Source organism: Dipodomys merriami, unplaced genomic scaffold (genome assembly GCF_024711535.1).
Source record: "Dipodomys merriami isolate MVZ:Mamm:240054 unplaced genomic scaffold, mDipMer1.0.p SCAF_16, whole genome shotgun sequence".
Lineage (NCBI taxonomy): Eukaryota > Metazoa > Chordata > Mammalia > Rodentia > Heteromyidae > Dipodomys > Dipodomys merriami.
Window position 1 is genome coordinate 4,405,053 of NW_027202937.1, and position 25,105 is coordinate 4,430,157.

The window sequence follows — 25,105 nt, forward strand, 5'->3', positions numbered from 1 at the left end:
TTCTTCATGACACGAAGCTCTCTCTGATACAATTTCTCGTCCACAGTGGAGAATCTTCTGAATTTGTGCTGTTCAAGTGCATTGCCGGGTGGCGGAACCAATTCGGAATTTGCTTTGCACTCTCTCTTTGAGGCCAAAGGTGATGTGATGGTAAGAAATCTAGAAAAGGAACCATTGAGCCTCGCACCATGGCTTGTACCTGTAAACCCAGCTTGCTAGGAGGCTGAGATCTGAGGATCACAGTTCGAGGATCACAGTTCAATGCCAGCTAGGATAGAAAAAGTCCGTGAGACTCTTATTGCCAATTAACCATGAAAGAGCAAGTGGAGGTGTGGCTTAAGTGGTAGAAAGCTAGCCTTGCGCAAAAGAGCCAAGTGAGAGCATGAGTTTTAGTTCAAGCACCAGTGCTGGATAAGAACTAAAAACAAGGGAAGGTGGCTTGTGGTAGAGTGTTTGCCTCACATGCATGAGGCCCTGGGTTCACTTCCTCAGTACCACATAAGCAGAAAAAGCCAGAAGTGGCATTGTGGCTCTAATAGTAACACACTAGCCTTGAGCTGAAGAGCTGAGGGACAGCGCCCAGGCCCAGAGTTCAGACCCCATGACAAAAAAAATTAAATAAATAAATATATATATATATATATACATATATATACATATACATATGAGCCACTAGCTTCTCTAGCCTTCCTCTTCCTTAAACCATCCACTACCCCACTCTGCCTACAGCATTTCTTTAAAAGCAGACATGAGCCGGATGCCCTCGGCTCACACCTGTAATCCGACCTACTCAGGAAGCTGAGATTTGAGGACAGAAGTTTGAAGCCAACCCAGGCAGGAAAGCGTGTGAGATTCTTACCTCAGATTAACTATCCAAAAAGCTGCAAGTAGAGCTATGGCTCAAGTGTTAGAGTATGAGCTTTGAGCACAAAAGCTCTGGGACAGCATGTAGGCCCTGAGTTCAAGACCCAGAATTGGCACCAAAAAAAAAAGCTGAGACAACTGAGGAGACAGATTGGAAGAGACTCACGTGGTGACGCTCACTGAAAGGACACTGTGTAGTTCACTTACTACTAATATGCTATTGATGCCCAAGGCTAATGAGACATGGGTTTTCTATAAAGCTGTACCAGTCACTTGCTCCTTCCCCTGAGATCCAGAGGAGTGTCCCTCTACTCAGGAAGTCCCACCCATTTCTGACATCAGTGCTCCCTCTACTCAGGAAGTCCCACCCATTTCAGATACCAGCGGGCCCCAAAGGAGGACTGGAATCTCAGCCACCACTTGTGCCTTCTATGTTAGGGCCAGGGGCTTCAGGCATGGGCCAGAGAGGTGTTAGAGTGGCAAGTCCTGTTGGTGTTGAACAGAAAGGAAACCCCAGTGAGAGTTATCTCCCACTGGTTTTCTGCCCCGTGTCTCACACCCTGGGCTCTCTGTAGGCTAATCCCAAGGCTGAGCACACTGATGACTGACTCTTGCCTTTTCTCTCTTCTGCATCCACAGGCTACTCTGGAAATGCTGCTGCTGCAGAAACCAGTCAGGTTAAAATGCCATCCATTAGCAAATTACCACTATGCCGGTAGGTGGCCAAGCGCCCTCTGCCCCATTGCATCTCACAAGGGAGCTGTTTGCATGTTCGGCTGTCTTTTTACTAACAGAGATAACACCTGTTCTGTCCTCATCGCTCCTTGACATGGCAAGGTGTGGGGCACAGCTGGGGGTGGGGGAGGGGGAACCATTGCATCTGCTGGCCCAGCACTAGCAAATGTGTGCTCCTCTCCCTAGTGGGCTTGCCAGAGTTGTAGTGGCCTCATGTTGCGCTGGCTTCAGTAGAGGTGTCTTCCAGTCTTCCCCACTCCTTGGCAAGTCCCTTGGCTTTCTGAAAACTTGATGCTCTTCACTCTAAAATGGGGTTCCCATTCTACCCCCTCTTGTAGTTTTTGTGAAGGTTAGAGGTCTCACACAGAACCCAGTGCCTGACACATCTGCTAGCTACTGTTACCATTTACTTGGCAGTTAGATATTAAGCACTTATTTACTGTGTACAAGGGACTCTGTAAGTACTCAGATATAACAGTGGCTATGGCATACATAGTTCTACCTCTGTGCGGCTCAGAATCTGAGGAGGAGGAGGCAGTCACTAAACAATGTGTTACTACACCGGCAGGAGAAAGGCTTTCTAGGTGCAGGGTCCGGTGATGGTGTGGATTAATGATAGCATCACCCGTAAGAGGGAAGTGGAAGGCACTGTGGGCATCTTTGTGATCTGAATGGAGCAGGATACAAGAAGAGAGAAGGAAAGAGATTGGGGAAGCCTGAAAGACCACATGAAGTTAGACTTCACTTCCGACTCTGGAAACTTGTTCATTCTGAGCTTTCCACATCCTGTCTTGGCTCTCTATTGAAGAGGGGCTGCAATCTCTTGGACCCTCAATTTTAGTCCGTTGAGAGTACCTTTGGTGCCTTGGTGCTGAGCCTGCTTTGATGGGTGCTGAATATATAGATCTAGTGACACCCTTTCCAGCCCTTGGCTGTGGCAGTCAGATACAACCTAAGGTGAGGGCTTCTTCATGTATACCCGAGTGGCGCCATTTGCTTAATACAGCATACGCCTCTCCTCTCATCAGTTGACTTACCAACCATCATCACATTTAGAAAGGCCTCAAAGCTACTCTTGAAGCCCAGTGAACCCAGGGAGTCCTACCTGTGGGTCATTTCCAGTGGCCACGGGGAGAAGGCAAGCCCCAAAAGAACACATGGGATGAGCAATCCATCCTGCTGATGTGGAGCTGTGGCTCAAGTGAGACAGCACTGTCCTTAAGCACAAAAGGTCAAGAACAGAGCCTAGGCTCTGAGTTCAAACCTCAGGACACACACACACACACACAGGGAAATCGGCTGGGCACTAGTGGCTCACGCCTGTAATCCTAGCGCGCACACACACACACACACACACACACACACACACACACACAGAAAGGTCAAGAACAGAGCCTAGGCTCTGAGTTCAAACCTCAGGACACACACACACACACACACACACAGGGAAATCGGCTGGGCACTGGTGGCTCACGCCTATAATCCTAGCTACTCAGGAGGCTGAGATCTGAGGACCGCGGTTCAAAGCCAGCCCAGGCAAGAGAGACTGTGAGACTCCTATCTCCAATAAACCACCAGAAAACCGGAAGTGGCGCTGTAGCTCAAGTGGTAGAGTGCTTGCCTCGAGCTGAAGAGCTGAGGGACAGTGCACAGGCCCAGAGTTCAAGCCCCACGACCAACAAACAAAAAACAAAAAACAGGGAAATTGGCTGGGCACTGGTGGCTCATGCCTGTAATCCTAGCTACTCAGGAGGCTGAGATCTGAGGCTCACGGTTCAAGCCAGCCTGGGCAGAAAAGTCCATGAGACTCTTATCTCCAATAAACTACCAGAAAACCAGAAGTGGCCCTGTGCCACAAGTAGTAAGAGTGCTTGCCTTAAGCTGAAGAGCACAGGGACAGCGCCCAGGCCCAGATTTCAAGCCCTGTGACCACAAAAAAAAAAAAAAAAAATCCATCATTCCAGTAGCCCGTGGCCTAAGGGAGCCAGTTTCTTAATAATATCTCCATTATTTCCTGTCTGTGTGGGTAGAACGATGTGGGAGTTCTTTGATAATCTGCCATGGAAACCATTCTATCTTCTTTTAATTCCCAGCGTCATCTGCCATCCATTAAACCTTGACAGGCTGTCCAACCTCCTGGAGCCTGTCCCAAGATTCTTTGCATCATGGGTGGGACCATGGGCGGGCTAAAGGGAACTTCACCAGCATAGCTGTGAGATGCTGCTGCCCTCAGCCCCAGGGTGGCTCCAGTGCCCAGGGCCTTGGCATTGGCCAGGCCTTGCTATGAGCAACTTCACCTCTCTTCCCTGTTCTTCCAGAATGCCAAACAACTAACTTTTTATCTTAAAAAAAAAAATTATCTTTGCCGGGCGCTGGTGGCTCATACCTGTAATCCTAGCTACTCAAGAGGCTGAGATCTGGAAGTGGCGCTGTGGTTCAAGCGGTAGAGTGCTTGCCTTGAGCTGAAGAGCACAAGGACAGCACCCAAGCCCAGAGTTCAAGGCCCATGACCAACAACAAAAAAAAAATTATCTTTGTAAGTAGTTGTACTAAGGGGATGTCAATATAGTAGTTCAAGTACACTGCATTGGTGTCACCCCTTCCATCATTCGCCCCCATCCCCACCCCTCCCCAGCTCCATTTTCACCATGTGCATTGAGTTGTTTTTTTTGTTTTGTTTTGTTGGGGGGGGGTTGTTGGTCGTGGGGCCTGAACTCTGGGCCTGGGTGCTGTCCTTGCACTCTTCAGCTCAAGGCTAGCGCTCCACCGCTTGAGCCACAGCACCACTTCTGGCTTTTTCTGCTTATATGGTGCTGATGAATCAACCCCACGGCCTCATGCATGTAAGACAAGGACTCTACCACTGAGTTACCTTCTCAGCCCCTGCACTGAGTATTATAACTGCATTTGCCCACTATCCTCTCCATTCATCTGCCCCCTTTGAACTCCTCCCACATCACATGTTCCAGCTTCCTGGTGTTGGTTTTGTTAAACTGTAAGCTCACAGGATTTACCCCATTGGAATCCTCCCCAGTGAATATACTTTCATCAATATGTTTGGTTACATACACATGCATTGAGCTCTGAGGCTGTGACTAGCATTGCTCCTGATCAACCTCCTGGCCCTGGAGTTGCACTTTAGGCTCTTGAGTTTTCTAGACAACGAGTTTAGATCTAGGGCTTTCTGTGCCATGGACAGAGAGAAAGAGGCTCTACATTTGGAGAATACTCCATCTGCCCTTCTTAAGAAGTAGAGGACTGCTAGACTACATGGTCCCCAGAGGACCGGAGTTAATATAATAGCCCGTTGGAGTCCACAGGTCCAGCAAGACCCCTATGGAGGAAAAGCCTCCAGACTGTTCTGCAGATGCTCGATTCATTTTCCCACAACAGCAGCCAACTTCCACCAAAGATGCCACCTTTCAACAGCTCTATTTTCCCTTATCACTTCAGTTAATCACACTCATTTTGATCTGACTTTTAGGATACCTTTTACGTTGGGGGGGGACAGATTTTTTTTTTTATTATCTTTAAGTAGTTGTACAAAGGAGTTTCAATTCAAATATCAACTGAGGAACACAATGCGTCTGAGCCATGCTATTGCTCCCACTGCCCCTCAAGCGTGTCAGCCAAACCCTCTCTCAGTCTTCACTCTATGAAGGTGCAACATAGTAAATTTCATTTTGTGGGAATTTCTCCCTTCCCAAGATGAAGATACAGGATTTTTTTTTGCCAGTCCTGGGGCTTGAGCTCAGGGCGTGGGCACTGTCCCTGAGCTTCTTTTACTCAAGGCTAGTACTCTACCACTTGAGCCACAGTGCTACTTCTGGTCTTTTCCATTTATGTGGTACTGAGGAATTAAACCCAGGGCCTCATGCATCCTAGGCAAGCACTCTACCACTAAGCTACATTCTCAGCACAGGATGCAGATTTTTACGAAATGAAAAATAGGGAAGGCTGGGCACTGGTTGTTCATACCTATAAACCTAGCCATTCAAGAGGCTGAGACGTTGAGGACCAAGGTTTGAAGTCAGTCCAGGGGTGGGGGAAAAAGAATCCATGAAGCTCTTCTCTATAATTAACCAGCAAAAGAAAGCTGGAAGTGGAGGTGTGGTTCAAGTCATAGAGAATCAGCCTTGAGCATAAAAGCTAAGGAATGGCAAGAAGCCATGAGTTCAAGTTCCAATATTGGGAGAGAAAAAAAGAAAGAACAGGGAAACATTCAGCTACATGATGTGTGCATGGAAATTTAAAATGTTTGTTTTTGAAATTTCTTTTGATTTAAAAAACAAAAAACTTTTTTAAACCATGCTGGTCCAAACCACATGCAATGGTAAATCCATGAATAAGGCAGGCTGTTGCTTCGCCTGATTTAGCATATGTAAAAGAAAATGTTTAGTTTATAGGTTCAAAATATGGATGCACATTGAGCTCTCCCTTTTGCTCACTAAGGGAACTGGTAGCCTGACTTACCCTGTATCCCTAAAAACAATTATTCATCACTCACAGTGGAAAACCTTGTATAGAAATGAAGATCTTATATCAAAAAATAATAATAACCGTGTCTTTCTGTAATTACTGTAAAAACATCAGCACATGTTTTTAAAGTCCTGAGAGGGAAAGAGAAAGGTACTGTGCCCAAACTCTCTCCTGGCTCCACATCTCTTCTTAATTGCCTGGGTTCACTGTAGCTTGCCCCCAGATTAGCTACAGTCCAGAGCCTGTTACCTGGCAACCAACCCTGGGGTGGGGGCTTTCCTCTGGATACTGTTCCAGGACCCGTTTCATCCAGTTAATTAGGTTCTTTGTCATTAGTCTTAATCAGCTTGTTAGGGGCCCCCGCTGATAATAGTCCAATAGGCAGAATCCCCAGGTAGAACAAATAGGTCTTGGGGGGGAATTTCAGCCCACCGGCCCTGCGTGCCTGCTGAGCGGGCAGCGGGATCCTTCCCGTGCAGCCACTGCTGCCTTGGCCCTGGACTTGGTCCGAGACACAGAATCCGAGGGCTGGCAGAGAACCTTGTCTAAGCCTGGAGCAGCGCCCCTGCCTTGTGGGTTCCAAGAAGGGATCTCCTGCACCTTGGGTCCCATTGGATCAATCCCAGAGGGATCAGGAAATAGCCCCAGCAGCGTCAGCCTTCACAAGGCCCCCGGCACCCACGGGAAGGGCAGGTGGGAGTCCCGCAGCTCATGCTCCATAAGTTCCGTCCAAGGGGGTGGCTGAGATTCAGAGCATCCCCTGAGCACCTACTTGGGACCAAATGCAGTCAGCTCCGGAGATGCTAGTCCTTGTCTTCACATCACACTGAGGCAATAGCCCCAGAAGTGGTAACTATATGGATTTGCCTCGAGTCATAGATGGTCATTCCACCTGGCTTAAATGGCAGAAACCTAAGGTCTCCCAAGTAAATGACCCACCGTGGTGACTTTTAAGGAGGGGGCTTTTGGATGTCATTTCTCGGTTTCAGGCTTAAGAATTCAGCCCAGGAAAGGCACCAATCACACATGCCTGTGGTCTTGCTTGTAATAGATTTCTGATCAGCATCTGTTGAATGAGTGAATGAAGGGCATTATCTCACTTTTACCTGACTTTGTGCCTGCTACTTCCTCTCCCAGAATTCCCTTTGGTATCCTTCCTTCCATGGGTCCTTTTTTTTTTTTTTTTTTTTTTTGTCGGTCGTGGGGCTTGAACTCTGGGCCTGGGAGCTGTCCCTCAGCTCTTCAGCTCAAGGCGAGCGCTCTACCACTTGAGCTACAGCGCCACTTCCGGTTTTCTGGTGGTTTATTGGAGATAGGAGTCTCACGGTCTCTCCTGCCCGGGCTGGCTTTGAACCGCGATCCTCAGATCTCAGCCTCCTGAGTAGCTAGGATTACAGGCGTGAGCCACCAGCGCCCGGCTCCATGGGTCCTTTAAAACTCCACTCTGAGTTTGTGTTCCTCCTTTAGGCCCATTTGGACTCATCTTTACCCCTATGAGGGTGAGAAGATGAATCCACAGCTGAGAACATGCTGTAGGAATATACTAATGTCACCTAGAAACCGGACTATGACTCACCACTCTCTCTCTTTCCCAGTGATCAAGCTGGGTTGTTTTCTTTAACTGAGATGGAAGAAGTAGAAATGACACTATAACATAGGTAACAAAATCAGTCTTAGGTTGAATAACGGGCCCAAGGTGAAGGGCATAGTTGGGATTTGATTCCATCACATTCCATTGGCATTTTGTTTTGTCTGGTTTTATTTTTTAGATAGGGTCCCACTATGTAGCTGATGCTGGCCTCCAACTCCTCTCCCTCTTTTTTTGGGGGTGGTGGTGGTGGTTGGTTCTGGGGCTTGAACTCAGGGCCTAGGCACTGTCCCTGAGCTCTTTTGTTCAAGGCTAGCACTCTACCACTTTGAGTCACAGCTCCACTTCTGGTTATCTAGTGGTTAATTGGAGCTAAGAGTCTCACAGACTTTCTTACCTGGCCTGCCTTTAAACTGTGATCCTCAGATCTCAGCCTCCTAAATAACTAGGATTACAAGCATGAGCCACCAGCACCTGGCCCTCCTCTCTCTCTTGAGTGCTGGGATTACAGGTGTAAACCACCAACAGGTGTTTTTTGTTTTTTTTTTTTGGGTCCGGTCATGGGGCCTGAACTCTGGGCCTGGGCGCTGTCCCTCAGCTCTTCAGCTCAAGGCTAGCGCTCTACCACTTGAGCCACAGCGCCACTTCCAGCTTTTTTTCTTTTTGCTTATGTGGTGCTGAGGAATCGAACCCAGGGCCTCAGGCATGCAAGGCAAGCGCTCTACCACTGAGCCACCTTCCCAGCCCCACCAACAGGTGTTTGATAGGTCTTGTATCACTTTTTTTTTTACCTTAACTAAATAAACAAACTAAACATGAGCATAACTATGGGCTCTTCTTAATGAAGTTTTTGTTTTGTTGTAGGTTCGGACAAGTGGACCTCCCTAGAAAGAAAAATGTTCAATAAAGCACTAGCCACTTACAGCAAAGACTTTATTTTTGTACAGAAAATGGTAAGCAAGCTTTTCCCTCTTAGTCATTTGAAATTGTATATACAAATATATTCTTTGAAAATTACTGATTTCTGGGTTTTTTGTTGGTTGTGGGGCTTGAACTCTGGGCCTGGGCATTGTCACTGAGCATTCCAGCTCAAGACTAATGCTCTACCAATTGAGCCACTGCACTACTTTCAATTTTCTGGTGGTTAATTGTAGATAAGAGCCTCACAGACTTTCTTGCCTGGGCTGTCTTTGAACTATGATCTCAGATCTCAGCCTCCTGAGTAGCTAGGATTACAGGCGTGAGCCACCGATGCCTGGCATGATTTCTGGTTTTTAACCATGCTTACAAAATGGCTGTCTTCCTTGCCTGGTGCTGGTAGCTTACACATATAATACTTAGTTCTGCAGGAGCCTGAGATCTGAAGATTGCAGACAATCATGAAATCTGCACCAGCCTGGGCAAGAAAGCTCATGAGACTCTTATCTCCAGTTAACTACCAAAAAGCTGGAAGTGGAACTTAAGTGGGCTAGACTCGAGCACACAAGCTCAGGAACAGCACCCGGATCCTGAGTCCGGCCCAAAACAAAAAGGCTGTTTTCTACCCTGTGGTAACAGCTGGCAGTTTTTATAGGAGTGTCCTGGCCTCACTCCCTAAGGTGACTCTGGGCAAGGTGAGCCATACCCAAGAGTGCAGTTGGGAAGAGGGCAGGACTTCTGGTGGGTGCTTCTCTCACCACACAGGTGAGAGAAGTTCTGGGTTCCCTCCTCCCAGGGTGGGGCTGTTCCAGGAAGCCCCACTATTGAATCCACCTGGGCATGGAGAGACACGGGTTAAATAAAGGAATGCTGTCACTTTTAAATATGTATACAGTCTGAACATCTCTAATCCTAAAATCTAACATGGGAAATCCTCCATGGATTTGAGAGCATTTCACATTACCAACTTTCAGATTAGGGATGGCCAGCTAGGAAAGTCTGTCTGGGCCCAAGCATCTTGAATAAGGTTCCTTGGCCTCTTGGAGGGTAAACAGGAAGGCTTGATTTTGCCATCCTAATTTGTGCCTTATATTCCTATTCTCTTAAAAGGAACTTGTTCATAAGTAGACTTTACAGGTCATCAAGCCGCCCAACTGGGCCCGCTCAAGCGCATTAATTACTTTTAAGCAGCTTGTTTATAGGCTTAAAACATGAGTAAGGACTCTGTGGACTCATCTCAACAAACCTCCAAGCTATATACTATGGTAGAAAAAAAAATCAAGATTAAAAGTGTTTATGCCAGGCAGGCACTGGTAGTTCTTGCCTGTAATGCTAACTACTCAGGAGGCTCAGCTCTGAGGATTGCAATTCAAAGCCAGCCAGAGCAGGAAAGTCCATGAGACTTTTTGAGTGTGTGTGTGTGTGTGTGTGTGTGTGTATGCGCGCGCGCCAGTCCTCTGTCTTGAACTCAAGGTGCTGTTCCTGAGCTTTTTTTGCTCCAGGCTAGCTAGCATTCTACCACTCGAGCCACAGCTCATTTTTTTTGTTTAATTTTTAATTTTTTTATTTTTAATTTTAATTTTAATTTTTTGCCCTGGGCGCTGTCCCTCAGCTCTTCAGCTCAAGGCTAGTGCTCTACCACTTGAGCCACAGCACCACTTCTGGCTTTTTCTGCTTATGTGGTGCTGAGGAATCCAACCCAGGGCCTCATGTATGCAAGGCAAGCACTCTACGACTGAGCCACCTTCCCAGCCCTGAGCTTTAAAAAAAAAATGCTTGCTGCAACTGTTGCAGTTGATTGTGAGTCTAGAAGAGTCTCATGGACTTTCCTGCTCAGGCTGGATTCAAATTGAGGTCTTCAGGTCTCAGCCTCCTGAATAGCTAGGATTATAAGCATGAGCCACTGGCATCTGGCTTAGTTTGTAAGGCTCTTGTCACTAACCGGCAAAATGCTAAACTGAAAGCATGGCTTATGTGGTAGAGCAGAAGCCATGAGCAAGTAATCCAAGTGAGAGTGTACAAGGCCCTGTGAAGCCCTCAGTCTGCGCCTGGTTCTGGCATACACCCAAAAATCTGTGGAATGATACCCAAGTAAGTAATTCAGAGGAGGGGCTTCCTGTGTAGCAGAAATGAGCATAAGAGTAGATTTGGGAAGAAGGGGATTTTCATTGTATTCTGGGTGTTTGGGTTTTTTTTTTTTGCCAGTCCTGGGGCCTGAACTCAGGGCCCGGGCTCTGTCATTGAGCCCCCCTGTGCTCAAAGCTAGCACTCTACCACTTGAGCCACTGAACCACTTCTGGCTTTTTCTGTGTATATGGTACTGAGGAATCCAACCCAGGGCTTCATGCATGTTAGGCAAGCACTCGACCACTAAGCCACCTTCCCAGCCAAAAGGATTGGGTTTAGTTTTGTGTGTGTGTCCATATTTTTTTTGGGGGGGGTCCAGTTGTGGGGCCTGAACTCTGGGCCTGGGCACTGTCCCTCAGCTCTTCAGCTCAAGGCTAGCGCTCTACCACTTGAGCCACAGCGCCACTTCCGGCTTTTTGCTTATGTGGTGCTGAGGAATCGAACCCAGGGCCTCATGCATGTAAGGCAAGCACTCTACCACTGGGCCACCTTCCCAGCCCTATTTTTTTTTTTTTTGGTCGGTTGTGGACCTTGAACTCTGGGCTTGGGCGCTGTCCCTGCGCTCTTCAGCTCAAGGCGAGTGCTCTACTGCGAGGCACAGCGCCACTTCCGGTTTTCTAGTGGTTTATTACTTTCCTGCCCGGGCTGCCTTTGAACCGCGATCCTCAGATCTCAGCCTCCTGAGTAGCTAGGATTACAGGCGTGAGCCACCGGCACCCGGCTTGTTGTGTCCATATTTATGAGATGGTTTTATCATGGTATTTCCATATATGCACACAAATCACCTTTGGTGTTAGTGTTTTTGTTTTTACTAAATGTCTAAATCTATTGACTACCACCTATAACTAAATATTCCGTAAAGCTTGCTTGCTGCTGGAGCTGATGGTGAAGGCGCTTGCTTCTCTTGCAGGTGAAGTCCAAGACAGTGGCTCAGTGCGTGGAATACTACTATACGTGGAAGAAGATAATGCGGCTAGGGCGGAAGCACAGGACACGTCTGGTGGAAGTCATCGAAGACTGCATGGTGAGTGGCGCTACTAAGTCGGTGCTTGTGCTAGCCCCACTCCCACCCATTCTCCCCCAGGCTAGTAAGAGACTGGTGTTGGTTTCCACTTTGCTTCAGAGTCAGCACATAGCTGGACAGAGGTCCTGTGCCACCGGCATGGTATTGTATAGGTAGAAGGAGGGCATCTCAGCATTTGATTACAGCTTGCAGGATAGTTTGTGTTTCCAGGAAGGTAGAGAAACTAGGTGGCCATAGTCCTGGCCTCTTGGAATCTTCCTTCCTTGCTCCTCCCATGTCACAGATACTACTGGCCTTATGGCCAAACATGCCTCAGGAAGATAAAGAGCCCAGGAATGCTTAGGTATTGAGGAACTGGTGGACAGTGTGTGGATGAGTCCCACGGTGAAATGGCTGCCTTCCTCACAGGCAATCTAGAATCTTATGCATATTAAGATTAAGGACAGCCAGGCGCCAGTGGCTCATGCCTGTAATTCTAGCTACTCAGGAGGCAGAGATCTGAGAATCATGGTTCAAAGCCAGCCCGGGAAGGAAAGTCCATGAGACTCTCACCTCCAATTAACCACCATAAAACTGGAAGTGGCACTGTGGCTCAAGTGATAGAGCATTCACCTTGAGCTGAAGAGCTTGGGGACAGCACCTAGGCCCAGAGTTCAAGCCCCATGACCAAAAAAAAAAAAAGATTAAGGACAAGCCAGGCAATGGTTGCTCATGCCTGCAATCCTAGTTACTCAGGACACTGACATCTGAGGATCCCTGTTTAAAGCCAGCTCAGGCAAACAAATTTGAGAGAATCTTATCTCCAATTAACCAGCAAAAAGTCAAAAACAGAGGTGTGGTTCAAGTGGTAGAGCACCAATCTAGAATGGGAAAAGTTAAGGGGAAAATCCAGGGCCTGAGTTCAAGTCCCAGGACAAGCACACATGTACAAACAAAATAAAGCAAATTATCCTGGACTTGGGAGACTCAGGAGCCTAGCTCTTTGCTTTATCAATAAAATGGAGCTGATAATTTTAATTATTTAGAGAAATCCTTTGGGACTTGTAGGGGCGGCTCAAGTAATATATGTCAGCCTTGAATGGAAAAAGGTGAGCAAGAGCAGGAGGCCCCAATTTCAAGCCTAATACTGGGGTGGGGGGAGAAAGAAAGAAGAAAATAAAAGGAAGAAAAAGAAAAGAAAGAAAGAAAGAAGAAATCCTTTGAATTCTGGAATGTTCTGGGCTATGTCCATTTTGTGTTTTGGCAAGAAGGTAAAATCAGGTGTCCCTTCAGCTTAGCTGTTACCAAGGGCCAAGGGCAGTGACTGAGCAGTACCACACTCTACTCAGTATTTGTTCATGGAAATGAGTGAACATTTGTTTTTTGAACTAGAACACAGGTTTACTTTATTGAATTTTCATTAGCTTAAATTCTGGAGGGGTACAGCATCACATGGATTCTGTCCGATGGCCTTAGCAGGAAGGTTGCTTCAGAGTTTGGCATGAAACCATGCCACTGTTTCCATAGCACGAGTTACCTTTCCCCAGATTGTTTGGTTTGCCTCCAGGAGTCACCGTGTTGTTTATTGCTTTGAATACATAAGCACATCTCTTGCCCAAGTAGAAATCGGTATCACCTCAGGCATAATCACCTTCAGTTTGAAGGAGAGCTGTGTGCTCCCTTTGGTTCCAAAGACCTCACTGATAGCCAGTGAAAATGGCCTTGCGCCACAACCTTCTAGATGTTTTTCCTTTAGGAGTCCTGTTCTCAACAGGCCTCCGCAGGCTCCAAGATGGCGGAGAGAGCCAGTGAACACTTTTCTGAGGCAGGAATCTCTCTGGCTCATAGCAGCAATCCTTCCGGGTGAAACTCTGGAGGGATCCAGGATGAACAGGGGTACCCTGAGCAGAGAAGTGCTGGAGAGGAGAAGAGATGGTACCACACAAGGCAGAAGCACCATGTTGGCTGATGGTGCTGGGAAGGTGGAGGCCATGTCTACCTGGGCTCATTCACCTGCAGCCAGTGTTAGGCTGGGTCAGGAGCGGCCGCACCCTGTCACTCCTGAGCTTAGGGAAAGCACAAAGAGATGGCTCAGGCCCACAAAAACAAGAACATCTTGACTTAAGGCCCACGTGGTGACTCCCAGCTCCCTTGGGTACTATGTCCACAGTCTTCTGCCTGCCATCAGACTGGCAAAAAAATTGGGAGACAGAGGAAGATGCAAAAGGCACAGTCCTGGGATGTGGCCCTGCTCTTTGCCCTCTGGTCTGGCCAGAGTGCTAGAGCAGGGTTCCTCATCATGTGACCTAAGTGTCATTGCAGAGATAGAGCTGCCCCCCACTATACAAGTGTGGGGTACAGTGTGTGAGGTGCAGTCTGCAGAAGCAGTCAAGTAGCAAGGTGCTTGGACATAGTCCTTGCTACCTACAGGCAAGTACCTACAAGCTACTCATTCCCATTGCTGGGACCATTACAGACAGGCCAGAGGTCACTGTGGACACTGTTTTAGGACCAGGAGGGAAGGAGACTGATACTTCAAATTCAGAAAGGCCAAGTTTTGAATCTCAGCTTCTTTATCAGCTAGATCACCTTAGGAAAACTGTTTTCTGGCCAATTTCCCATTTATTTATAAAAGAAATTTATGGGTAAGCACTGGTGGCGCATCCCTATAATCCAGTTGCAATTTAAAGCCATGTGGGGTAGGAAGCTTGCATGAGAGAGCTGGGAATGTGGCTTTGTGGTAGAGTGCTTGCCTAGCATGGAGCCCTGGGCTCAATTCCTCAGTACCACATAAATAGAAAAAGCCTGAAGTGGTGCCGTGGCTCAAGTGGTGCTAGCCTTGAGCAAAAAAGAAGCTCAGGGACAGTGCCCAGGCCCTGAGTTCAAGCCCCAGGACTGGCAAACTAAAAGAAAGAAAAGAAAAAGGCCATGCGCCGGTGGCTCATGCCTATAATTGTAGCTACTCAGAAGGCTGAGAAATGAGGATCACAGTTCAAAGCCAGCCCAGTCCGTGAGATTCTTATCTCCAGTAAACCACTAGAAAACAAAAGTCCTACTGTGGCTCAAGCGGTAGAGCGCTTACCTTGAGCTGAAGAGCACAGGGACAGCATCCAAGCCCAGTGTCCAAGCCCCATGACCGACAAAAAAGAAAAAGAAAAAATGAAAATCTGTAAGACCCTAATCTCCAATTAACTAGCAAAAAGCTGAAAATGGAAATAGGGTTCAAGTGGTAAAGTCAGTCTTGAGAAGATTAAGGCCCTGAGTTCAAAACCCAATACTGGCACTAAAGGAAGAAGGAAATTAACTTATAGAATTGTGAGAACTGGAAATGTGTGTGATTCATACCGTATATTCAATAAATTGTCATCAGTGTGACTGGAACACTGGAATTTGTATCTTTCGAGTCAATTTGAGGTTGTTGAATGTATCTAATGTCACAGTTTGTCAGAGTGTGAGTTGTACTTGCTTTTCTGAGCAATAAAAATATCCTCCTCAAGGTACCATGTGAACACTCCAGGTTTGGGCACCATGTTAAATCTACAGCCTCTACCCACTTTCCACTCATTTCGGAATCTTAGTAAATGTATTTCACAACATATCATAAAATGGCCAACTTGTTGCTACAGAGTTCTACATGTTAAGATTTTGGTCCTCCTATCTTTGTATCTCTTAGTCACTTTGGTGAGCCATATGGCTGGATGATAAATCATTTTGTCAACTCGTATAGATTTGCCAGTTGAAATAAAACACATCTAAATTCCTGAGGCTTACATAATCACGGTATAGTAGAGACCAATCTACAAAAACCGAAATGGTTTTTGAATTTTTTTCAGCCAAAGAATGGCATTGCAAGAAAGCTGTAATTATAATAAGGACCAAGAAACAAATTCCACTGTCATGAAAAGTCACTCTGAAGCCGGGCGCCAGTGGCTCACGCCTGTAATCCTAGCTACTCAGGAGGCTGAGGATCTGAGGATCTGGGTTCAGAGCAGCTGGGGCAAGAAAGTCCCTGAGACTCTTATTTCCAATAAGCCACTAGAAAACCAGAAGTGACACTGTGGCTTAAGTGGTAGAGCGCTTGCCTTGAGCTGAAGAGCTGACAGTGCCCAAGCCCAGAGTTCAAGCCCCACGACCGACAAAAAAAAAAAGAAAAGTCACTCTGTAGCTCATTTTATTTAATTTTTGTGTGGGTACTGGGATTTGAACTTAGGCCTTGGGTGCTAAACCTTGAGCTTTTTCACTCAAAACTGGTTCTCTACCACTTAAACCTACTTCCACTTCTGGCTTTTTTGTTGGTTAATTGGAAATAAAAGTCTGATGGGACTTACTGTCCAGGCTGCTTTCAAACTACAATCCTCAGATCTCAGCCTTCTGAGTAGCTAGGATTCTAGGTGTGAGCCACTGGCGCCGAACTGTGTAGTTCATTTTTAATGCTAAACTATTGGCCAGAGTCTACTTAACATGTAAGATCATAAAGTCTCATTTGTATAAATAAAGAAAGGTAGAAAACCTTTAGCATTTGACATAGAGTGGTTTTACCTGAAACTGATTTGGAAGGTGATGAGTTTGTGTAGAATGAGACTATTTAAGCAAAAGCAACCTATTTATTTTCTATTTTAGTGTGTGTGTGTGTGTGTGTGTGTGTGTGTGTGTGTCCTGGGGCCTGAACTCGACCTTGGCGCTGTCCCTCAGCTCTTCAGCTCAAGGCTAGCGCTCTACCACTTGAGCCATAGTGCCACTTCCGGTTTTTTCTGTATATGTGGTGCTGAGGAATTGAACCCAGGGCCTTATGCATGCAAGGCAAGCACTCTACCACTGAGCCACCTTCCCAGGCCTCCCAATCCATTTTTATGGAGTAGTTTATGATATAGGCTCAGGCTTCTTACTAAAATAGAACATTAGGGGCTGGGAAGGTGACTCAGAGGTAGAGTGCTTGCTGTGGCCCTGGGGCTCAAGTGCTAGAGAGCTCTCCTTGGGCGGAAGAGCTCAGGGAAAGTGCCCAAGCCCAGAGTTCAAGCCCCACAACCGACCAAAAATAATAATAATAATATATTGGGAGTGACTGGAAATGTGGCTTAGTGGTAAAGTGCTTGTCTAGCATGTATGAAGCCCTAGGTTCGATTCCTCAGTACCACATAAATAGAAAAAGTAAGAAGTGGCACTGTGGTTCAAATGGTAAGAGTGCTAGCCTTGAGCAGGGTCAGTGCCCAGGCCCTGAGTTCAAGCCCTAAGACTGGCAAAATAAAGAAAAAAAAAATTGGGGAACTGGGTGCCAGTGGCTCATGCATGTAATCCTAGCTACTCAGGAGGCTGAGATCTGAGGATCATGATTCAAAGCCAGCCAGGGCAGGAAAGTCCATGAGACTGTTATCACCAATTAATCAAAGAAGAAGCCAGGAATTGGCACAATAGCTTGAAAGAGTGCTAGAAAAGGAACTCAGGGACAATGCCCAGGCCCAGAGCTCAAGCCCCAGGACCAGCAAAAAAAAAAAAAAAAAAAGGTATTGCGCCTACATCAGAATTCATTGAATTTTCCAGTACAATAATCATGGTTAATAATTCATAATTAATCTAGTAGCAGCTAAGTCCATGTCTTAAATACATCTTATTAATAAAGCATCTCAAATATGCATATATGGGGCACTACCTATAAACAATACTGGTGAGTGGGGGTAGGGCACTAGAGGCCCTATATATATACAGTTTTCCCCTCTTGGAAAATTCTTGCCCATGGGCAATTCTTAGGAAGCATTGGCTCTCGAGAAATGCAGACCGGAGCCCGCCCATGTGCTGTGATCTCTGGGTGCAAAGAGGACCTGGCAGAGACAAATGGGCTGTCAGGAGCCGAGGCAGTGGGCATTTCCTTCCATATTCCTGCTTGTGTAATAGAAGGCCGGTTGACAGCCTCGTCCATGACAGTGTAAATGTGGTGTGCTTTTGTAGACTGTAAAATAGAAGCTGAAGACACTGTTAAGATAGAATTGCCTTTCCTTGCTTCTCAGCCCAGGCAGGGCCTGCAGGTACCAGCAGCCCTCTCCCTACCCCATGAGGATGGACAGACACAATTAAGTGGTTGTAAAGCAAGAGATAGGACAAGGGACTTCTCAATCTGTCCTCCAGCCCAGCTCACTCCGGGCACCCACTGAAGTCTTCCAATACAATAATCAGGATTAATTAGCAATCATGATTAATCATGCTAACTTGCTATTTTATGAACCTTGAGATGGGCAGAGACTTGAGGGTAATTACCCTCAAGTCCTGGTGTTTTCTTTTTTCTTTTTTTTTTGTCAGTCGTGGGGCTTGAACTCTGGGCCTGGGCGTTGTCCCTTAGCTCTTCAGCTCAAGGCAAGCGCTCTACCACTTGAGCTACAGCGCCACTTCCGGTTTTCTGGTGGTTTTATTGGAGATAAGAGTCTCACGGTCTCTCCTGCCCGGGCTGGCTTTGAACCGCGATCCTCAGATCTCAGCCTCCTGAGTAGCTAGGATTACAGGCGTGAGCCACCAGCGCCCGGCTCCTGGTGTTTTCTTTTGTGCTAGTACTGGGTCTTGAACTCAGCCTCTCCTATTCTCATTTGGCTTTTTTGCTTAAGGCTGATGCTCTGCCACCTAAACCATACCTCCACTTCCAGCTTCTTTGCTGATTCATTGGGGAATGAATGTCTCAGACTTTTCTGCCCCTGCTGGCTTTGAATCATGATTCTCAGATCTCAGCCTCCCAAGTAGTTAGGATTACAGGCGTGAGCCACCAGATCCCAGCTCAGGATTCTTTTGTATAAAGTGCCTCTGGAAAGAAAAATTAGTAAACTGAAACATAGAATACACAGCTTTCTCTGAGCCTGTGGTCAGAAAAAGCACCTGCTGCATAAAAGGGCCGTTTCTCCTTCATCTTCTCTCCTGTCTATTCTGTTGTTCTCTCCTGTCTTGCATTGTGTTGCTGGCAGCAGAGCAGAGTGCTCAGCTGCGCATGCATTCCACAGATGGGGAGTCAAGAATCTTGCCTGTAAGCCAGCCAGGAGCTGGTGGCTCATGCCTGTAATCCTAATGACTCCAGAAGCTGAGATATGGGGATCAGGACTCAAAGTCAGCCCAGGCAGGAAAGTTCATGAGATTTTTTTCTCCAATTAACTACCAAAAAGCCTACACGGTGCTGTGGCTCAAGTGGTAGAGTGCTGGCCTTTAGCATAAAAGCTGAGGGACAGCGGCTAGGCCCTGACTTTAAGCCCCAGAACCAGCACAGAAAATTAAAAGACCTATAAACCAAATCATCCTGGGTCCCTTCTGGGGAAGGGCAGGAGATCTTTGAAGCTCCTCATTACAAGTTTTAATCACTTGTTAGATCCAATAGTATCAAATGATGAAGACTCTTTGCATATAGAAATATCTCCTCTCTGGCTTTGCATATCTTTATATAATGAGTGAGGTTACAAACAGGGAGACTTCCTTGATTGCAAAATTCTAGGTGCCAGGTGCTGGTATGCACACCTGTAACCCTAGCTACCCAGGAGGCAGAGATCTGAGGATCCTGCTTTGAAGCCAGCCAGGACAGGAAAGTCTGGGAGACGTATGTCCAGTTAACCAGCCAAGAGCCAGAAGGGGAGCTGTGGCTCAAGTGGTAAAGTGCCATCTTTGAACAAAAACAGCTGACAATATGAGCCCTGAGTTCAAGCCCCAGAACTGGCACAAAATAAAATAAAACAGGGTCTGGGAAGGTGGCTCAGTGGTAGAGCGCTTGCCTTGTATGCATGAGGCTCTGGGTTGGATTCCTCAGCACCACATAAACAGAAAAAGCCAGAAGTGGCGCTGTGGCTCAAGTGGTAAAGCGCTAGCCTTGAGCTCAGGGACAGTGCCCAGACCCAGAGTTCGGGCCTCATGACCACCCAAAAATATAACAATAATAACAATAAATCATCCAGGCCTCCAGGGACCATCCTTTAGGGACTGGCCCAACAAGTTACCTCAAAGTTCCCAGAGCCAGCCTTCCCTGAGCTCCAGCCTGTGAGTTCTGTTCACCAAAAATTGTCCTTGCTTTTATTAACACTAGACGAGTGAAGAGGAAGAAGAGGTGGAGGAGGAGGAGGAGGACCTGGAGGAAGATAGGAAATCACCAAAAGACGAGGAGAGTGAAGTGCCGAAGTCCCCGGAGCCCCCGCCAGTGCCTGTCCTGACTGCCACGGAGGGGCCACCCCTGCAGGCCCTCAGCCAGCCCTCGGGCTCCTTCATCTGTGAAATGCCCAACTGTGGGGCTGTAAGTGTCTGTTGTCTGGGTGTCTGGGATGAGTGAGGGCCTCGCAGCTGTGCCTAGCTCTAAAAGATGACACGTGCTCACAAGGGGGCACTTGCAACAGCGGGAGGGTGGCAGAGGTCGCTCCACGCAGCCATTGGTCATTGAGCCAATAGCGTATGTACAGGCCAGGTGTGACGCTGCCTGCTAATGCATAAGGGAGATCCCTGGAGTCAGGTGTGGTTGTGCACACCTGTAATCCCAGCATTTGGGAGGCTGAAGCAAGGGATTTCTCTCTTTATGTCCCTGGGCTGTGTGTCACTAAGGTGAAGCCCTGTTAGCCAGACCTTCCTTTTCTATCCTAATTACTTACCCCCACAGCCTGCAGCCTTGCCTGCCTACAAGGTTTTGCATATCATATGCTGCAAAGTGTTGCTAATTCAAATGCCACTAATTTGACATTTGAGCACTTTGTTACAAACATTTAAACTGTTTGTCTTTGTACTCTGTGGAGGCAGACAGATTTACTAAGCAAACTAATCATGTAAACAAGTCTGAAAGCTATGCTGTGCAACACAGCCTTGGAGTTAACAGACAGACGGCCTTCCACAAGCTGCACGGCCTGGCCAAAGGCTCTGGGTGGATCTTAAAGAACTGTGGTCTCTGGCCGGGAATGTGGCTTAGTGGTAGAATGCTTGCCTAGCATGCATGAAGCCTTGGGTTCAATTCCTCAGTACCACATAAACAGGAAAAGCCAGAAGTGGGTCAGTGGCTCAAGTGGAAGAGTCCTAACATTGAGCAGAAGAAGCTCAGGAACAGTGCCTAGGCCCTGAGTTCAAGCCCCAGGACTGGCAAACATAAATAAGTAAAATAACTATGGTCTCTTAGTAGTCACCTGTCCCCAACTGGTCTGAATTGGTGACATTTTCCCAAATCATGTCTCTTAAAGCCAGGTATGGACAAGTTCTAGAGGTTATTATGCCCAAATAAAAATGCTGTTTCTGGGAGCTGGAGCTATAGCTTAGTGGTATTATTGCTGTCTAGCATACATAAACTCCTGGGTTTGATCCCCAGCACTCAAAAGAATGCTACACAAGAATCCCATTGTTTCAAATTAGTGTTCTTAATCTGCTTGTCTAATATAACACTGTACTGAATGCATTTTATTGAATCTGTCATTTAGATGAAGAAAGCAACAAGCTTTGAAATATTTATATCCTGAAGCAGAAATTCATTTGATTTACATTGAAGGAAAAAAACAAAAAAGCTTTAAGAATAAAAAAGATGTATATATTTTGCATTCGCCTTCAAGAGGCCATAAGAAACTGGTAGCATGTTTCTGTCTTGGGTGTTGAATGGCCTGGTCTGGTCCCCATTCCCGTCGCCATATGGCATAGGAGCCTCAGTGGAGGAATGACTAAGATGGGAATTTAAATGACAACATTTCTTGGTGAATTTTTTCAGAAATTGGATGTTTCCTCCATTCATAGTTGTAATATACAGTACTTTTTTTTTAACTGCGCAGAAAGTCAATCTTTTACTTTGCCCAATCAGAAATGCCAAGCAAGATAAATAGTCTCAATCACTTTGAAAACTCAGAGGGAGAAAAGTATGCTGCTTTTATTCCTTGCCTAACAATGAAGACTAGGAATTATGAAATCTGTGGTAGACTACAAACAAAGCCCCCAAACCAAATACAAAGCAACCCCTAAACTTAACAAATGGGGGCTCTTAGAATTCAAGGGTATGCATTATATTCGTTAGTAAAGCAATTTGGAACTGGGGTGACCTGTTCCCCACCACCAAGAATGTTGGACCGTGTGCACTGTCAGGCTGAGAGGGTTCTGCTAGTATCTGATAGGTGGGGGTCAAAGTACATTGTCTCATTAACAATGTATGCAGTCACTAAGAGCATTTGGTAACCTGATCTATTCATAAATTTCCGATCTTGGCTACCAGTAATTACCTTCATCTGCTATTTTTCACCACTGCACTTCAATATATGTATGTGCTCATTTATATTTATGTGCAAAGTGGACACACAAGCCCTTGTGCTTCCAAAAACTGTGTAATTAAAAAGTACAAAAGTGGAGTCAGCAAAAATAAATAAAGCTGGGTGCCGGTGGCTCATGCCTATAATCAATCCTAGGTACTCAGGAGGCTGAGATCTGAGGATTGAGGTTCAAAGCCAGCATGGGCAAGAAAGTCTGTGAAACTCTTATCTCCAGTGAACCACCAGAAAACTGAAAAGTGATGCTGTGGCTCAAATGGTAGAGCACTGACCTTGCACTGAAGAGCTCAAGGACAGTGCCCAGGCCCAGAGTTCAAGCCGACAAAAATAAAAAGGAAGGAAGGAAGGAAGGAAGGAAGGAAGGAAGGATCGTGCAAACCTAAATGTCCATAGTGCTAAGGCTGGCTAAGAAACCCTGCTTTATGGCAATATTTGAAACACTGCCTAGCTCCTCCTCTGTATTAAAATTTGAGGATCTTTCCCATTTGCCTCTGCAGTGACCTACTTGACTGCATAGCAGCTCAGAGCACTTGCCTAGCATGCGTGAGGCCGGGGTTTCATCCCCAGCACTGCAAAAGCCAGCAGCACCAGGTTCATACCTGTAATCCTAGCTACTCAGGAGGCCAAGATGGGAGGATGCATCTTAAAGACAGCCTAGGCAGAAAAGTCCATGAGACCTTTATCTCCATTTAGCCAGCAAAAAGTTAGAAGTAGAGGCATGGCCCTGAGTTTAAGCACCAGTAGCAAAATAAGTCATTAATTGATTGATTGATTTGGATTGATTGATTAAATGAAAAACCCACTGAGAGGGGCGATCCATGCATAGAGACATGATATGTGAGGGCACCTCACTAGTGTCTTTAAAGTATGTTCCTGGGGTACCAGGACTTCCTGGGGGGAAGAGATGGAGCCAGCAAACTGGCTCCTGTTTCCATTTCAATCAGACCATCTCTGCTTTTAATTGAGGTTGAAGTAAGACTAAATTTGCTTAATAGAGAGGGAGGGAGGAAATTAGTTTTCAACTTAAAAAAAAAAAAAGACTTGGAAAGCTGGTCCAAGCCCCTCATTTTGCAGGCAGAAAAAAAAATTATGCAGAAGGCAAATGGCCTCTCAGCCTCTCTGTTAGCTAAGACAGCAGGAGTCAGACAGAGCTGGAGTCCCAGACTCTGGCACCAGTTGTCATTGAGACGCTGCCTTGTTTGCAGCCTGTCTTCAGGTAACAATGGGAATTTTTCTAGCATTTGTGGTTGTGGTATTTGAGCATGACTCTGTGGCATTGACCCCAGCGTTAGCTTATGTCCACCCATGCGCCTGAATTAGACATTGTTTCATGTATCACCTGTCTTAACCATGAGTAACTAACAACCCTAATTTCCTTTTCAGGACTGTAGATGTCATGTCACTCCCTTTCTTCCCCAGGTCTTCAGCTCTCGACAGGCGCTGAACGGCCATGCCCGCATCCACGGTGGTACCAACCAGGTGACCAAGGCTCGAAGTGCTGTCCCCTCTGGGAAGCAGAAGCCTGGCGGGGCCCAGAGTGGGTACTGCTCGGTGAAGAGTTCGCCCTCTCACAGCACCACCAGTGGCGAGACAGACCCTACAACTATCTTCCCCTGCAAAGAGTGTGGCAAGTAGGTAGACTTGAACCAGGGTCTGACAATGGGATCATGGGAGTGACTGCTCTTTAGGCACCAGTCAATGCCTGGAGGTTTCTCCAGCTAGAGAATCTAGACTCATCCTTTATATCATCCTGAAGCTGAACATGGCCATTCTGATGTTCTAGAGCCTGGAGGGATGGGCATCTTCAGATAGAAAGTCTCATAAGAAAATTCCATTCCTGGCCAGGCAATGGTGGCTAACACCTGTAATCCTAGCTACTCAGGAGGCTGAGATCTGAGGATCACGGTTCAAAGCCAGCCCGGGCAGGAAAGACCGTGAGACTCCTATCTCCAATAAACCACCAGAAAACTGGAAGTGGCGCTGTAGCTCAAGTGGTAGAGCGCTAGCCTTGAGCTGAAGAGCTGAGGGACAGTGCTCAGGCCCAGAGTTCAAGGCCCATGACCGACCAAAAAAAAAAAAAAAAAACATTCCTTGCCAAAAACAGTTCAGAAAAATCTCCAATTTCCAGACCATATTCACAACTGTCACTCTGCATCCCTCCTGAGAATTTGAGAGTGGCTATAAAATATATAAGCAGAAGCTCTCTGTAGCAACACTGACTCCCCCTCCCCCGAAAAAAAAATAGTGCCCTTACTGCTACTGCTCACATTAGTGCCCAGGGCAGACATCACTAATCAATTACCACTCTTTGCTATCACAACTCCTTTTTTTTAAATCATGCTTCAAGCCTGGCACCACCAGTTGGTTAGAGTTGATTCATGAAATGAAACCCATCTGTCATCACTGTCCTTTTGGATATAGTTTTAAACAACATCTAAGGGGGAACTCTGACAGAATTTAGCAATAAGAACAGCTCACATTTACTGAGCACTTACTCTATTACATATTTCATGTGTGTGAACTCAGTTAACCCTCACACAACAACCCCGCATGATTCAGATCTGTCTTGATCCTTGTTTCACAAATGAGGACTGCAACTTAGGTAAAATGACTGTCCCAGATCATACTGCCAGGACCAGTCAGAACTGAGCCTTGAGCCCAGTTTTGTCCAGATGCAGAGCGTAGATTCCTGGCACTGCTCTGCCCCTTCGCCTTGCCCTTGTTATTTACTTTAAGGAAGAAAAACTGAGCTGGGAAATGCATGCTTCCCTTTCATAGATTTTCCTGACTTGAGACTGTCACCTGGTCATGCAGGACACCCATGAGGTGTCTCGATGAGTTCTTCCTCCCATAACTTCTACTGACTCAAATATACCAACCACAAGTGTTACTGGAGGCATGTCAATTGGTGACTGTTGAAACGGTCAGGAAAAAGTCCCTAGTTACATGAGCAACGCCAGCAGGACCTCACAGCCTCATAGACCACATCAGTCTATGAGCAGCATCGAGCAGATCCTCGCCACTTACCTGGGTTTTTTTTACACATACCAATTCATTTACTTGAGAATAGCCCTGTTCAATAAGTGCTGTGTGCATATGTGTGCATATGTGCATGCACACACACACACCCCAGTGCGGGAGCTTGAACTCAGACTCTTA

At 46.6% G+C, this 25,105-nt stretch overlaps 1 protein-coding gene and 1 pseudogene across 9 annotated transcripts in view; one reads left to right on the top strand and one right to left on the bottom strand.

The window, feature by feature from the left end:
* Positions 1-25,105, top strand: part of Trerf1 (transcriptional regulating factor 1) — a 166,356-nt gene that overhangs the window by 138,181 nt on the left and 3,070 nt on the right. For 8 of the 9 annotated variants that reach the window (XM_070023737.1, XM_070023736.1, XM_070023733.1 and 5 more), the window contains 6 exons: positions 47-150; positions 1,504-1,579; positions 8,531-8,619; positions 11,622-11,735; positions 19,756-19,959; positions 23,330-23,577. In XM_070023737.1, the coding sequence (XP_069879838.1) occupies positions 47-150; positions 1,504-1,579; positions 8,531-8,619; positions 11,622-11,735; positions 19,756-19,959; positions 23,330-23,577 (835 nt within the window). The remainder of the gene's footprint in view (positions 1-46; positions 151-1,503; positions 1,580-8,530; positions 8,620-11,621; positions 11,736-19,755; positions 19,960-23,329; positions 23,578-25,105) is intronic. The other variant, XM_070023741.1, reaches the window with a different exon arrangement.
* Positions 13,140-13,707, bottom strand: LOC138827898 (large ribosomal subunit protein eL33 pseudogene; annotated as a pseudogene).